Source organism: Cyprinodon variegatus, unplaced genomic scaffold, assembly GCF_000732505.1.
Source record: "Cyprinodon variegatus isolate N-32 unplaced genomic scaffold, C_variegatus-1.0 Scaffold206, whole genome shotgun sequence".
Lineage (NCBI taxonomy): Eukaryota > Metazoa > Chordata > Actinopteri > Cyprinodontiformes > Cyprinodontidae > Cyprinodon > Cyprinodon variegatus.
Window position 1 is genome coordinate 586,151 of NW_015150659.1, and position 17,103 is coordinate 603,253.

Sequence of the window (17,103 nt, forward strand, 5' to 3'; positions counted from 1 at the left end):
CCGTCTGTATTTTTCTCTGCAAATTGTCTGCCGTTTCTTTCTTGCAATATACATCAATATCCTCTTTAGCCATTCTCTAATTTGATAGACACAGATAACTACCTCCATGCCAATTTTTTCATCATCTCTGTGTTATATTTAAATCTATTCAGCCTTCTGTGTCCATTCTTATCTCCCTTATAAATGTAGGGTGCCTTACAAATGACTTCATACACTTTTTTTTAGGCTTTGTCACACTAAAAGAGCAAACTTCAGTGTTTTATGAGACTTTATTTTGTAGACCAGTGGTGTATAATTTTGAAGAAGTTGGAGAAGATGCACAATTTTAAACTTATAAGCCTGCCTTTTAGCCCTCTTTCAGGTAAAAGATATACTCGAGCAATAAGCTCAAACACCCACTCAGCCCCTTTTCAGAGAAGTCTGACTCTACCTTACTACAGCCACTGAACACCTCACATTATCTCACATTATTTTAGATTATCTTGTATATGTTGAAAAATATGTTCTTGCTACTCTCCCATGTGCCCTCTTACAGTACTAGTCTTAAAAGACCATTTACTACTTTCTTCTGACCTACTTTACTTTTTGTCATAACTTCCATCAGCATCAGTGCTTCTTCTTGGCATGAAACCAAACAGCTGCCATTCAGAATCGACTACAAGGCAGAAATTGGAGCTGTCCATCCAAAGTTCCCCACCTTTCAAAGGATAACTCACAACCCATTTATTTTTTCTCAGGTACATTTTTAAGATCTATGGATAATAATTAAACCTCTACATGCTTTAGGACCATCTACTGTAAATAATCATCTATCTGTGCAAGAGTTTGAAATCAAAACCCCCCAACATGACAAATATACATCAGAAATTACCTGATCACTATCAGACAAACATGTTACTCTATACGACATAATTGTACATCTTCATGCATGGAAAAGTCGCAATTCATGCATAGAATCCATTATGCCCAAATCAATATCTCCCAGAGTTATCACAGATTGCAGCTTCCAACATAAATAAGATGTTAGAATTTTTAGGGCTGTCTATGGGTAAGAGAGTTGTTAAAAATTTGTTCAAGGTTATTTTTTTTCCTGAATAACCTCAAATCAGACAACTGGAGGTGCCTGTTGGAAAATTAACCTGAACCCTTATCAGTACATGTGGTGAAGTGGTTTTAGTATTTTAATACTTCTCTTAAAATAACTTGTTGAAAGAGATTAATTGAAATTATATAATAATATCATAATGCTTGGACTAAATTGGACCATCTAGTTTTTTAAAGGTATTGTTGAGGTAAAATGATGTTGATTTATTTTTAAAATGTAATAATAAGTTATCCCGGATATAAAACTGGCGTGAACTGATCATAATTGAAATGAACTGAAAAATGTTTTGTTCAATTTTAGAGTATAAATTCAAATCAAACAGAACTGAATTGAAGCAAGTTTATTATAGATAAGTAAATGAGGGAGAATAACTGTAATAAATCAAACTGAATTAAAAAGTTTTTAATTAAATTAAATAGAAATTAAGTAAAAAGTTTTTATCTGAGTTGAAGTGAATTTAGCAAATTTCTGTTTATTAAACGAAACAAATCTGATCACAAGGCACATTAAAGAGACAATTCAGTCAGATCATACAGTCAGATTAATTCAGTTTTCTATCTAAGGAAAACCAGCTGATTGCATCGACTTATTGACTGGACAGCAATCCCCTCACACCAAGCATGCTTGTAGCAGCAGTGGAGAGGAAAAGTCCCTTTTAACAGGAAGAAACCTCTAGCAGAACTAGGCTCAGTGTGAGCGGCGATCTGCTGAGGCCGACTGGGGTTCAAGGAGACATAAGCAGACAAACAGAAAGAAGCAGAGATACAAAAGGTAACTTTTAAACAGCTCCAGAAGTGGCCCTTCGAGCACAACTATATTAATCGCAAAAATGAACTACGATAAACTGAGTTATATAAATCTTGAAAATAATTGAACAGAGTTAACTTGAAATCCATTCATCTGATTAATCAGATGATTGTGTGTTGAGATGATCTGAACTGACAAGCAGTTTTAGCATCTATTTAGCCCAGTTAGACCCATTATTTCAATATTTAATTAAAAGTTGGAAAACAATGTTGTCTAAAGTTAGTCACCAGTTGCAACAGCACTTTCTTTATTGTTTCTTTTTTTTGTATCCCAAAAGTTAAGCCATATCTTTTAACAGAGAGTTAAATATGCAATATAGTGGGGCATATCTATTGTTACATTTAGATATTTTACATAAGATATAAAGGTGGTACTTACAATAATGAGCAGTATAAAATATATAAAATTGTAGAAGGAGTGAGCATCCATGACGTAATACATGATGTCCACCCATCCTTCCAGTGTGATGACCTGGTAACAACAAGAAGACAATGTGATATTAATATCATATACAAGATTTAATAAGCTACAATATAATATTTCGATAGCAGGAGAAGCATTTCTGAGAAAAAGAAAAAAATGAAGACAAGCTTACAAGACCTTTCAAACCCTTTTGTGTGCATACGTGTTTGTGCCTGTGGACTCTTTCATGTACTGTAGCTTGTATGCTAATGAGCAAGTAAGATGTGGATAGTTGAAAGCATCGAGTCAGCTTAGCCACACTAGAAACACATTTGAATCTCAATTTTGACACCTTAGGCCGAAACTTAGATGGCAAACTGGAAGAACATGCATAACAGCAGAGCAGTGTACAAGAAGAACATAAAAACAGAAATCGAAAAGCAAGTATTAGTAAATATCTACATAACTAAAATAAAGCAAATAAGCAAATAAACAAAGAACAGAACACAAGAAAAATCTAATAATAATTAAACATGAATGGAGGCAATAGGATTATAATAAACAACCAAAATCTTCCAAATAAATAATAAAGAAAGAACCAAAGCAAAAAGCCATGCGAACACTATCAGCATGCTAATTTGTATATGAAGTCACGATCTATAGTTTTATAACGACATGTATAATCACATTTATTGGTCACTGGCAGAGGTGAGTAGGGTATCCACAAAAAATTACCCAAGTTAGAGTAGCACTACTTTAACCTTGTTTTTTAACTTAAAAGCAGAAAGGAGTCATCCAAAAAATTACTAAAGAGCAAATAAAAAGTTTTCGGTAAAATGTACTTAAGTACTAAGTTGTTGGATTACAACATCTAATTTAATGTTTTAAAGTTACACTGTTTATGTTTATGTGTAAATTTTATTATTTTAAAATATAGAATTAACTAAAAAAATGTAGATAATCACACTAAGAAATTTGTGCATTTGTGCAATGCATCATTTTTTAAACTTGATCTTATACTAACCTTCAAAATCTATACAGCTGGTATTGCTTATGTTAGGAAATGATACAGAATTCCTATTTACTATTTACCGTATAATTACCTGATTTCCAATAGCTTAAGTATCTTGTGGCAGGTGAGGTAAACAGAAGATTAGTAGGAGTATTAATACTCTCACAAGAATATCACTTAAATGAAAGTAAAAAGTAAAGATAAGATCAACTATTCATTAAAGTTATATTTTTAATAAAAGTTTTTCAACTAAATCTAACTGAGTATATGTAATTTTAAACTTCCCATCTCTGGACACTACAAATGTACATTACATTGAAATGTGACCTCTGCATTTAGGCAATCCTTTAGAGAGCAGTCGGCAGCTTGAAGCCCATCTTGGGTAAAGGGTTTTGCTCAGGGAACCAGAGTGGAAGGCTCTGGGGTTTGAACCAGGCACAGTACTTGCAACCTCCTCAGAATGCAATCCACCACTTCACAATTAACTCTTAATTAAATAGAATATTTATAAGTAAATAAGGAAAAGCTTAGGTTTGGATTTAAAAAACATATTATGAAATGTTTAAATGTTTAGTTGGTTCAGTTTTTTCTTATTAATAGCAAACCTATACGAGACTGCTTGTATAAATATAACAACCCTGGGAGATACAAATGGTTTCTTTTTGGATTAAACTGACCAATAATGCTCCTAAAACATAACTGGCAAAAATATATAAGTTAATCATCCACAATAATTTCCTATACTGGGCTATAAATCCCCTGCTCTTCTAAATCTTCCATCTCTGTTTAGGGTATTTTGTATAATTTATCTACTTTTTTCCTGCTGTTTACTTTTAAACTCATAAAAACATGTAAGACATGTCTTGACTTTTTTATGTTTAATGTATTTTTCAATTTACTTTTAGAACAGGTACTGAAACAAGAGTGTTCTAATCATATGTATATCTCTATCTTCATATCTCCTTATCTCCCTATTCTCTGCTTTTAAATTGCAGTGCTAGAAAAGCTGATTCCCATATAAATCATAAAAGCTCGAAAATAACTAATATGAATTGCAAGATTACAAGTTTGGGAAATTGTTACATGTTGAAAACATTATTTTCCTATTCATGTACAAGTGATTCAGTTCATTGGGCTGAGAGATGTGCCATTTATATAATTTTACTCAACATCCACAAAGCCCTCTGATAATTGCTTAAAGGGAATCTTGAAATTTTAAACCTACCCTGTGATGCTTGTGTTATATTTTATGAGTATTAATGGAATCCAAAAGTAGTCTCATCCTGGTTGGGAATGTCTGTGTACTGTAGCATGCAGAGGACCAAAACGCATATTTTAGTACATGTCCCCTGCACGAGACACGTACCAAAACATGCGTTTTGGTCCTCTGCATGCTACAGTACACAGACATTCGTCAAGCACTAGGACCAAGTGGAAAACCCCAGCTCAAGCTGAAGCCAGCTTCCCTGAATTTAGACTGCCCAAAAGCTCCTCTTTGGCCCACTGTCTTTTCTTGTGTGATTGGTGGTCAAACACACTGTAGTTAGTTAAATTAAATAAAAACTTGCGTCTCCCCGACTTCTGAAATCAAAATTTCGTACATGCCCTCCAGGGTCGCTGTCCTGCAGGTTTTCAAGGTTTTTCAGCTTCAGTACAGCTGATTATGATGATTGCAGTTCAGCAAAAGGCTGTTAATCAGCAATCAATGGAAACTGAAGCAGTGCTGAAGCAGGAAAAACTTTTAAAACAGCATCCCACAAAGACAGACTTGACATGCCTGCATAACATATTTGCCCAAAGGTGACTTTAAAAGGCTTTAAAAAAAGCATGATACATGACTTTTAAATGTCTAAATGTTTCAAAAATAGAATTGCAGCAAAAAAGTCTGAGTAAACAGCTGTATTAAAAAGTCCACACGATCACATGCTTTCCAAAAGAAAAAATGTTATCCCAAAAGACTTAAATTAGGTTTACTAAGGCGTATGTAACAAAGAGTCAAAGCACATTGGAAGAAAAGCCACATACATTGCTGTGATGTAAGTAAAATTGCAAGAGAAAGGTAAAATACAAACATCAACAGTAAAGTACAGAGTAAGTTTATAGACTGCAATGAGGAAAAGACTTTCATCGTGTCTGAGTACTTTTTACAATTACATTAGGAATGTATTTTGTTTCTCACCTGGAATATAGCTATCCATGCGTAGCCAATATTGTCAAAGTTAACTGCTCCCTTATGGGGGTTGAGGTCCCCTGGGCGGCAGACGTTGTAGTACTGGTTCCAGTTAACACAGCTGCTATTGCTCGTCCCACCCGCTCCAGGTGGTGAACCAATGAGAGAAGAACTGTGATGGGGAGCAGGTAACGAACAATCCTCTCCTCTCTGGTTAAAGGGCGGTACATTATGGCAGCGCAGCATCCCGTTCTCTCTGGGAGCAGAGCAGATAAATGGGCTGTCTTCACCTTCCTCAGACATGTAGTATGGGTTTATGGAGAGGTTGTAAAGCCTGTGTGGAAAAAAAATATAAAAACAGACAAAACAAAAAGTGAATGTGTTAATATATCATACAGACAGCTGATTTGGACAAAAAAAATATATATGGAGTTTAATTGCCTGTCTAATTATAAATTTATGTAACTTTGACATCTAGTATTGAAACCAAAACAAATTTTGAATGTGAACATTTCCCTGGTGTGCCTAATGGAACTGGAAACCATCTTAATGCCATTAGTTATTCATTTATTTGTTATTTCCACACTTATGTATGAGTTCTTCCCCAATTATAAGTGTACCTTAGGCAAAATATTCTAATATAATTGTGCAGAGAGAGTGGACTTTAGTGTATGTACTACCTAATAAAATTAGCTTTAACTTTGTCAGCTTAGCTAGACAGTGTTATCACTGTCATTAATTTTTTAAGTCTCATCATGGATTCTTAATTGGTTTTCGGTTTGAACTACCAGCGAGTTATTTTAACCATAAATATGTTCGGACCATTTATTTGTAGCTCTGAGTAAATGTTTGCAGGGCATAGATTTTCTGGTGTAAATAAGAATCTGTCCCCAGGATGAACAAACATGTACAGTCAGTGAATGCATGGATAAGTAGGAATTTACATTCTCCCATGAGGTATTCCTCTATCCCATAATATATTTTGCAGCATCTAATCATTGTTATACTAGGAGGGTAAAAATCACCACCTAAATATTGTTGTTAAAATGTAACATTGAGGTAAAGGTGAAATTCCCAACATAATTTTTTTTCTTTAAGTTTTTCTTTTCTAGTTTGACTTAAAGGAAAGGTCCGGTCAGCAAGGAATAACTTCTGTGCATAGTGCACTGGTCGTTGCCATCATGGATAATAGTGTGTTGTGACAAACATCAGATACAGCACTGGGACTTGCTCAACAGCTAATACCTCACTGTGACATCGCAAACCAGTAGGTGGTAGAATTGTTCTTTGACCAACATGGATGTCTCCAGTAAAGCACGTTCAAATGAAATTTCTCTTAATTAAAAACACTTATCATTTATTGAAAAGTATATAATAAATTCTTTCCTAAAGTACTTTCAGATTTTTGTATTCTGAATGTGACCAGACTTTTCCTTTAAGCCTTTTTGTGAACAGTTTGTATGTTCTCTCTATGCCAGATTGTTCATAAAGTATTGAAGGAGGTACTGTGCCCAACAATGCAAATGGTGTTTACACTTGCTTTATAGTTTGCGCCTGGTTTATTTGTTTTTCTGTTGAACGATACTCCATATGTGCCATCATAGAGTATTTGAAAGGATTTTGCAGTCTAATATTTCTTTAAATCTACAAAATCTAATTTTAAAAATTGTAATTTAAAAAGTGACAGTGGATTATCTACAGTATACCTGCTGTCAATTTTGTGCAGACTTCAAGAGGTGGGTAGCTACCTTCAGGTGAACTTTAATAGGATTTAGACTCAGTCCAATCAAAGCAAGTTGTTTTAAAATCTGATTATTGACCCCACTAGTCACCAAATGGGTTAGGTCATCAAATTATGCACAGTACTTGCCTTAAATATTTGATTACTGGTCAGAAGATTTATTTAAAAATGCCAGACTTTTTTTCTGACTTTTTTTTTTTTTTTTTTAACTATAAATTAGGGAGAAAGGCCCTGAGGTCTTAATCAAAGGTTGTCCTGAACATAATCTAATACTGAGGCCCTTCAAGCAAACTGAATATTATCTTCTTTTATGCCACTTACCTCTTGCTCCAATCACCCTAAATTCACACAAGACATTCTCTGAATCAGGAGTAAGGAGCAGACATCTGCTTTATTGCTTATTAAACGGACATAATGTCTTTTTAACGTGCTCAAGATACCCATACAGTTTATTTGCTTCAGTAAACAATGAAGCATCCTCCTCTCCATTCCGCCCACTCCCTTATTTAATAGCAGTTGTTGTTAGAGAAGTTATTCGGAAATTCAAGCCAATTAGCAGATACAAATTATAAGGCCCAGTTAGGCCCACTTAGGCATATTTAGCAGTATTCACCAAATTACCTATTTTCAGAAGGGATTACAGGAAGCGAAGGCAATGAAGAGGTAAAGCAAAAAGCTCTGCTGACAGCCATGCCACAGCTTAACAGCTATGTATCTGCAAACTCTCGCTTTCTCTTAAAATATGTTTCTTTTTACAAAAATGCAAGTTTTTCCATGTATTCTGAAAAAAAGTTTTATGCTTTTCTGTTCCCTTTTCACAAAGACACAGTCAGCCACATTTTCTTTGGAACAACTTGTACCATTACTTCAAAATCACATAGTTTAAGTACCTCAACCTGACATTTTTTGCTTTAAAGCTTTCTTAGTTTCAGTTTCTAAACCAATTTCTAAGTCAGTGGATGTGAGCTTTTCTCTGCCTGCTTAATTCATTTATTGCTGTTTTTCTACATGTTCTCCTAATATTATAAGAGGAATGCCACCTTGATGTTACTTCTGTAGCTGCAGGAATGTTTTGACATCCAAGATAATTTAAAGGAAGAGAAGATGTTCCTCTAATTTTCTTGATATGTTAAATATAAGTTTTAGATCTAGTCAGGTTTAAAAAGAAATCTTTTTGATGAATATTGGTGAATATTGGTGGTGGATACTGCTTTATTAACTTTAGGTTAATTTGGAGGGATTTTAGGTGACTGATCAACCCAAAATAGCAAATCATTGTTAGCTATATTAAAGTAAGGCATTTTCTTTTTGTTTTATTGATTTACCCACAAAACAATAAAAAAAAGTATTTAAAAAGTATTTTTCTTATATTGAGCCCCATAGATTTTTTTTTTCTGTGCATTCTATGGTTATTGTAAGATTTTTGAGGAGCATATCTACCAGCTTTGAAATTCTAGAGCTTTAATTCATTGATTATATTTAATTAGCCCAGGAGATGACCAGGATATGATAAGGGTGAATAGCGCAAATGTCAACAAAGATTCTCAATTTTTATGATACATTGTAAAAGCCTAGATTATATTGTAGACTATGCTGTTGTAGGTCTAGCTCTATGGTTAGTGTGTATTTTCTTAGTAATGCATAACTTCTCCTAGGGTCTCTTCTTTTGCTGTTGGTAAAAGTTTATTATTATTTTTTATGAGGGGGTTTAAAAACCTGTTTAAAAACCTCTTTTTGGTTTTGTAAAGGTTTATGGGCAGTTCATGTTTTTTACTAAACATGAACAAGGCGCATTTCTTTCTTTAAACAAATGGTTTTATATTTGCTACTCTTTAGGCCTAGATGTTTGTAGTGCATAACCGTAGACAACTTTTATTGTTTTTTTTCTATACGCAGACTGTATACAAAATGAAATTTCTTTTTGTACAGCGTTCAGAACATTTCCGTTTCATAAAGTTCAGCAGTGATCAAATGTACAGTAAACAGTGTGGGAGAAGGAATAGCATAACATTAGCATGCTATGCCATCTCTTAGCATTGATATGGAACCAATGCTAGTTCCTTTAGACAGAGCTCCCTCGTGCATCTCTACCACAGTTACCATGTTATGATTCTACACTTACTTTCTGGTTCTGTTTAAGTTTTCTTTTTGAGTATTCGGTTACAATTTGATTCATGTTTTTCTGTGTTTTCTAGTTTATTGGTTTTGTTTCCATTTTGTTTTGTTTTCTGGTTCTATTTGAGTTGTTATGTATTTCTTGTTTACCCTCTTTTGCCCCCTTGTGTCAGTCTCCTTTGACTAGCTCCCTTCTAGATTATTCAGTTCACACCTGCTCCCAATCAGTTGATTAGCTCAGTCTTTGTTCTGTTTGACTTATATACTTCTCCTTTTCAGTTACTGTTTGCTGTTTCCTCGTCGTTTCTTTTCGAGTTTTTTCTCTGGTGTCTCCTGGATTTTGGTTTTCTATATTTTGTTTGTGGACCTTTGCTTAAGTTGCCACCTTTCGTTTATAAAATGTACAAGAAACCGCCTCAGCTTCTGTCTTTGCATTTGGGTCCTTTAGAAACCTTCACACAACCCGATACCATGGACATAATGGCTGCTTATCTGATCACTGCTCCTTTTGCCCATCTTACTAGTTTGGAGGGTAGGATTTGTTTTGATAGGTTTGCTTTCTTGCCATACTTGATGAATTTAGGAGAGATCAGTGAAAAACGTTTAAAGCTTTGGTTAGAACCTTGACCTCTAAACTTTGTCTACAACCTTACCTTATACCAGACCTGTAAATTGAAAGGGAAGTAAAATCTTACACAAACATTTAGAAATGATCATTTATAAAAACATATTTGAACCTTGTTTATCCCCCCCCTTTTGCACTATAGACTACTTTATGTTAGTCCATCACACAAAATCCTAGTAAAATGCACTTGCACTTTTAAGAGAAATATCTCAGAATGTGAAAAAAAACTCCAATAATTTATTACATTTAAGGCATCTGGAATTCTTGGTTTCTTATAAGAAAGCTTATCTTTTAGGATCTAAGATGTAAGGAATGTTGGGTATTTTAGGTTTATAAAAAATTGAAGTAGTGAAGTCATCTTAAAAAAGTCACATATCTGAAGCTTCATTTTGCTAGAGCCCAAGGAGAAAAACCACGTAACTTTACAAAAACCTGATCTGTAACCAACAAAGTGAATATTTTCGTGCAATAATCTAAATTACCTCCAGTCTGAAAGATCAGGTGAAGAACAAGTTCTGTATTTCAGGCAAAAAACTGCTTACGTTATTATGTCTTCTCCCAGGAAGCAGCGGTTGCGCAGCAGTCCGGCCCACAGTTGGACTCCCACAATGCCAAATATAAAAAAGACAAAGAAGCAGAGAAGGAGCACATTTCCCAGCATGGGTAAGGTGTCCAGCAGCAGCGTCACCAAGATCCTCATACCTGCACAGTGGGACACAAACAGCATAGATGTCATGAGAAATGAATATCCAAAGTTGTCTTACATGCACTATTTGGTCTCAGGATGCTGCATGTGTTGCAACAGCGAGCCTTTTCTAATCCTCTGGTTACTCGTCATCTCTGCAAAAGTAATCAATCTGTTTGCAAAAGCCCCCTTCTAATTTCACTCAAACTGCTCATATAATCCCAACCAATGGCAATAGAGAATGTGACAGTTTCCCATTATTATAGGCTCTAAAAAAGTAGCAAAATCTTCCCAATTGTGTTTTTTCCTTGAAGTCAGAAGAACCTAGGTTTGATGAATTAGAATAAAATTGTCATGTGGTATCAGGCTTACTAGATCTCAGATGATAGTTTATTTAAGAACACTAATGTAAAGATACAGTTGATTACACTACCAACATTTTCACATCAAACCATTTTTGAGTTGCTGGATGAAATTATATGAATACACACCTGAACAACACAGACAGGGGGTAAACTGATTCCAAATGTTTTTATTTTTATTGAATTATTATAATTTTTTTTTAATCTGGGAAAGCAAATTTTATTGCTTCCCTGTTTTGGACCACTAAAATGTGATCATTCCCTGTGGTTAGTCATAATTGTTAAGTCTCTTTATTTTTACTACGTTTGACTTCTTTCAATCCAATTTACCCTCTGGGTGAGAGTTGGATTTCAAAATAAGTTGCCTTTTCCACTGCGATCCCTTAAGACAGACAGTTTACAGCTGTGCACAGAGAGGTAAAAGTAACCAACTCCGGTATAAGTACACACAGTGGAAAACCTTACATTTCTGGAGGATGCAGGCTGCTCTTATTTAGCAGTCTTTTGTAGGGAAATAGGAACACACGTAGGAGTCTGCCTGTTTAAATGAAGCTCTCCACCATTAATAGAAAAAGCATAACAGAAAATATGTTTATAGGCAACCATACAAAAAACTATAACTTTTTAAATCAAGAAAATATAAAAATAATTTTAGAGATGGAACAAGATACTGTGGTAAACAACATCAAATTGTTGCACTTTCTTTGTAAACTGTACTTGAACTAAAGTTTTTGAAGCAGTTCATGGGTTTACATTTTTCTATAATGAGTAGCTTCTGCTTAACAGCAAGATTTACTTTGCATTTTTTAAGGCCACAAAGGAAGCATTAGTACACTGGAGAGAGAGAGTGTATTCAATATTGAACTTTATCTATTTTCATTTTGAATATTTTATTCTTTTTCATGTTTGTAGGACTTTAAGTTAAGGTACCTATGTGAAATGCACAATGAAACATTTTTATAATATTGTTAATATTTTTGTAGATATTGTGATCATTGCTTCAATTAAAAGGCTTAAAAAAATAAAAAATAAATTTATAACTGCTAGTAGACTGAGACAGCAGACAATATTTATTCAATAAAAGTAAAACTAAAAAAGGAAGACTTAATTTAAACATTTAGACATGTTTATAAGAAAAAAAGAACATTACATAGTCCTTTAAATGAACAGCTGAGCATCTTACTGAAGCTGCCATGTTGTTTTCTGTTGTAGTTCTTTTAAATAATCAAACGAAAATATGGCTAATGGGCTCTATGCACAGCTACACTACTTCCTGAACTTAAGGAGGCTCGTTTGTTTCCTGCCTTCTCTACTGGATTAACTAATTATGGCCAGACACACCTGGATTAATTAGTTAATCCAGTAGAGAAGGCAGGAAATGAAAAAGCTGCCTTGCCTCCCTGGTACAAAGAAACACACTATTAAATACAATGTAAGGAACTAATCTTTTTACTGGTATGAAATGATAGACACGTCAGTTTACAAGTTTAGAACCAGTATCAATAATTGTTGTGAACATGTTATTAAAATGATTAAATTAGAGAATTTTACTTTCCAACTAAGCTATGCTAATTAGTCTTAAAAGAGTTCCTATTTTGCTATCAGTGGGTAATAAGAAGATTGAGTTTTATTGTTTGTGTCCATGCATATCATCATAGACAAAAAAGACTCATCACTTTGAATCCAAACATTGAATCAAAACCAAAAGGTCAAAGACCAAGTGGACAAAAATTACCATGGTTTATCAACTTTAAGGATTCAAGGTATGGGCCATAAGTTTTTAAATGTTATTTCTTCATGACAGTGTTAGCTAAGCTCCCAGCTTGTGATCTCATTATTTTACAAGTTCTCATTTTGTTTCCCTTGGAATAATCCAAATCAAACTGCAGGAAACAACAAAACATGCTGATTTTTCAAAGTTGGTCCTGCAGTCAAAACAGGAAGGGTGTCCAAATAACTTGCTATTAGATCCAGCAGGATATTTCTAGGTGTTGCACACAACACTCAAGAATTCTGATGACTTATTCAAGCAATCAGAGAGAAAGAATGCGTGTATGTATGTGTGTGCATGGAGTGTGTACACACAGTGTACAAACACAACTGCAAATTATCTACAGTTGGCAGATAATTTGCAAAAGCCCCCTGCAAGCAGTGGCCCTGATAATATGAAATAAATAGTCGGTAGCTCACTGTATCTATGCTACAGAACAGAAACACAGCGTAACAACTCCCAACAAGAAGACAGAAAGACAAACAAAGATAAAGAATAACGAGGGAGACTGAAGGAAAGAGAAACATTAGCCTTTGTGTGAGCGCTGCTGCCTGGGAACTTGACATGTTAGCTGAAAAATAAGAAGCGATAATGTAAAATAGTGTTAGATGACCTCCAGATGTCCCTGAGTTTGTCTACCTAGGAGTTTTAAGCTATAGGGGATGTCTGCTATTTATCTGTCCTGACTTTGCTTTTTAGCCTATGGTTATAGCCATCACTGTTACATCCAATACAAATGCACCATTACGTCCTCTTTCAAGCCTCATTCATAAGATACATTTCATTTAAAAACTCCTTATAGTACTTTTATTAAATTTTTCTTTCTGTATTACATACAAGTTTAAGACTTAAGGAAACAACATTTCAACCTTGCTTTTGTATGCATGTGAACGAGAAAACTAACGTTATCCAAACATTTTTTTTTTTACTTCTCTAATACTGCTGTTAAGAGAGTGTCAACACTCTGAGGCACTATACATATAACACATAAACATCACTTATATTAAGTTTATGTCGGACAGAAAGTCTGACAATAACTGAGATGCTCAACTCTGAAATATGACCCTGCAGGCATGTTTCAGTGAAACCTATGAAACTGCATTATCAATATTCTGGCTGATTAATTGCAAGAGCTGGACTTCCCCTCAACTAGTTTTCTAAATATCCTTTATCTACCATAATAATTGATAGAAGAGATTGGTTGAATTTCCTCCTTCTCCCTTTTCTACTTTTTCCTGCTCTGCATCGATCCTTTCAATTATTTTGTGACTTGGGAGTGTAGTAGTGTTGTACAGTATTACTTTAGCTTTTGAGTTATTAATAAAATTCTTCAGGTTCTAAAATCCAAATGATTGTTATGGTTATGCATCGTAGCACATTTCATAGAAAATAAAAGATATCAGCAAAAATCTTTCCAGTTGCACAGCATTCAACTCCAGAGGGAAAAAAAAACATCCAAAAAAGAAACTGATCCTCAAAAGGAGAAACTACTGTAAGGCTCTTTTAAAGGATAGATCTGTTCTTAGTCCTGCCTGTTTGTTTTTGGGTTGGGTGGCTGTTACCATTCTCTTTTCTCCTCTACTCTGCTAATTCCACTCTCCAATCACCCTCATTCTTCCCAGCTTTTACTCTATCTATGTATACCAACCTCTCTCAGTTATTTCCAAACAAAATGTATCCTTTGTACCAATATATGACAAACAATCCAGTGTCAGCATGCTTGTCATGTGCTCTGCCTACTCTCACTGGATTCTCATTGGCGTCTGATGCTGGTTATGTCCGGACTGTTTGCCTGTCACCAGTTTATTCTGCCTGGTTCCTGTCAACTCAAAGCCAGCTTCCAGCCAGTCAACCATCATCCATTCTGCTCAAAACCAGTGTCCAGTCCGTCAGCCATCATCCAGTTTTCTCAGAGCCTGCCTCTACTTGTTCAGTCATTGTCTGCCTTCTCAGGTCTGCTATCACTGAGTTTAGTCTTTCACTAGCAGGATTCTGAGATTGAGCATGGTTCCGCCGATCATATTTAAGTGAATGATATCTGTGAAGATTCTCAGTCCTCCATGTCATGGTCAAGCTTGAAAAAGTTTAGTCTAGGCAACTGGACGTGCATTTTTCAAGAAGACGTTTTGCCTATCATCAAAGAGGCTTCTACAGCTGTAACAAGTGGTGGAGAGCACTGATATTAATATACTGGGGTGTTAACAAAGAATTAGGGGAAACAGGGTGCTAAACATGATCCCTCCCACTGGATTGCCCAATGGGAGCAATTGGGAGGGATTGTTGCTTTTTTAATGTGTCCGTTGTCTATTTTTTTCCTGAGGCATACAGAGCCCGGTAGTCTTCACTGTAAAACACTTGCCAACAGCTCAACATATATCATATTTTCTCAATTACTAATCTCATCTGATGGTGTACACCTAGAAATGTGCTTCTTCCTATTCACGTCCACTATTTGTTTTTGAGGAAGTAGTAGAGTATCGAGAGCAAAGTGGATGAGTAGAATCTGGCTCTAGGCAGCCACTATAGCATCTCCACAGTGCTGAGGACTTCTGCCTGCATCCTGACAGGGCATATAACTGATCTTAGTATTTCTTGCATTTTAATTCGTAATTCAGTCTAAGCAATAGTGTTTCTGTTTTTGTGAAACATTTAAAGTGCCACTGAACCACTGCCCCACAGCTTCACAACTGTGTTATCCAAAGTAATGTCGATCATGAACAGTCCAATGAGGCAGCATTGTACGCAGGCAGAGCTTATGGGAGTTGTGTCATAGTTTCACATTTAAAATTTTTTTTTTTTATAACTCAGATTCCATTTGCAAAAACTACAAGTACAGAAGTGTATTTAGAATGAAATGCTCCAAAGTGGATAGTCAGAGTGGCATTGTTACCCACCACTGCTGAAATTCATCCACATTTGGTGGGTTCTGGTGTCCAGTTCTTTTGACGAACAATAGGTACTCTATCAGGAACTTCGAAATTGATGCTTCTGTGAGGCTTTTATTAGCCTAAAGTTTACAATACTTAAAGCTTTGATTTTAGAAACTATATCCTCTACCCTGGAGCTTATTATGTGATATGTCTTTGGTTATATACAATTCAAAGATGAAAATAAGCTTGGCCTCTTGCTAATGTATGGTACTTAGTAATGCTGTAAGCTGTTATGACACTATTGTCTAGAGAATCTCTTTAGTTCTAGATTCATTGCCACTTCTACCAGAGCGCTTTAGGAACCTGACAAATTATGTGTGAGATCTACAGTACTGAGCTGAAAGCAAACGCCAAACTCTGTTGGGTCATATATCATCTTACCACACAATGGTGTGAACACGCAAAACAAAATACAGTCCTGCTCTGCTCAAGCAAACAAACTGAAGAAAAGGGAGCCAAGTGAAATGCTTTATACAAACAGAGATGGAGTAATTTAATAATAAAACACTGAAAAAGGGAGACGATGCAGCAGGTGTAATGAATATGTTACAGAATGAACCAAGGTGATTTGAAATTTAGGCAAGGTGCCTTCAGGATACCATGAAGATGAAACGGTTGTCTTGGTAATGACTAAATTCCCCTAGAGTCAGGGAAACAAAACATTAACGTACAGTTATAACACTGAAGGGACATTGCATTTATATCTTTTTGGTCTGGCAACAGTAACAAACTTTTGAAATTTATTGATATCAAAGACTTTACAAAATCCGCCACTCTTAACTTTTGTTTTCCTCACTTAATGTTTCTTTCCATGACTTTGATTTGTCGTCTTGTTTGCTGTCATCCCCAAGCACACACATAGACACACAGAACTTTTTTATCTACCGCTTTTGTATTATTTGTCACTCCAAACTAGGCTTTGTATTAAATTATGGGATATAAAATGTTATATATGTCTATACATTATAATCAAATATTGTAAAACCATAAGTTAGATCCTAATTGTTAAGCAAATAAATCGCATTCACATCTTTATTGCTTTAAATAATATTCCTCTTTTTTTTTCTTTTATGGACAACCTGTACTACATTGTCTAAAGTTGCCTTTTATATTTATCTATCCAGCAAACTAACTTTTATGTTTGTTATGATGATGAAGCAAAAACTATACATAAATCCAAATTATCTTTTGCTTCTATATAGTCAGCTGTTAGAACCCAATTTCTCTCTTCAAAGTTCATGTCTTGCTTTTTTTTCTTCTTCTTTTAGCTCAAAATAATTTAAAAAAAGTTATCATTCACAAAATCATTCTTCAAAAATAGTGTTCTGCTAAAGTTCGACCATGGCACTTTTCTTTTCTTTCTTTTATTGTAAGAACT

General features: G+C 34.9%; 1 protein-coding gene across 2 annotated transcripts in view; it reads right to left on the minus strand.

Annotated features, from left to right (window-relative positions):
- LOC107088099 (voltage-dependent T-type calcium channel subunit alpha-1H-like) overlaps nucleotides 1-17,103 on the minus strand; it is a 152,440-nt gene that overhangs the window by 55,104 nt on the left and 80,233 nt on the right. For both annotated transcript variants that reach the window (XM_015380041.1, XM_015380042.1), the window contains exons 6-8: nucleotides 10,520-10,679; nucleotides 5,506-5,830; nucleotides 2,291-2,383 (exon numbers count right to left, since the gene is read on the minus strand). In XM_015380041.1, the coding sequence (XP_015235527.1) occupies nucleotides 2,291-2,383; nucleotides 5,506-5,830; nucleotides 10,520-10,679 (578 nt within the window). The remainder of the gene's footprint in view (nucleotides 1-2,290; nucleotides 2,384-5,505; nucleotides 5,831-10,519; nucleotides 10,680-17,103) is intronic.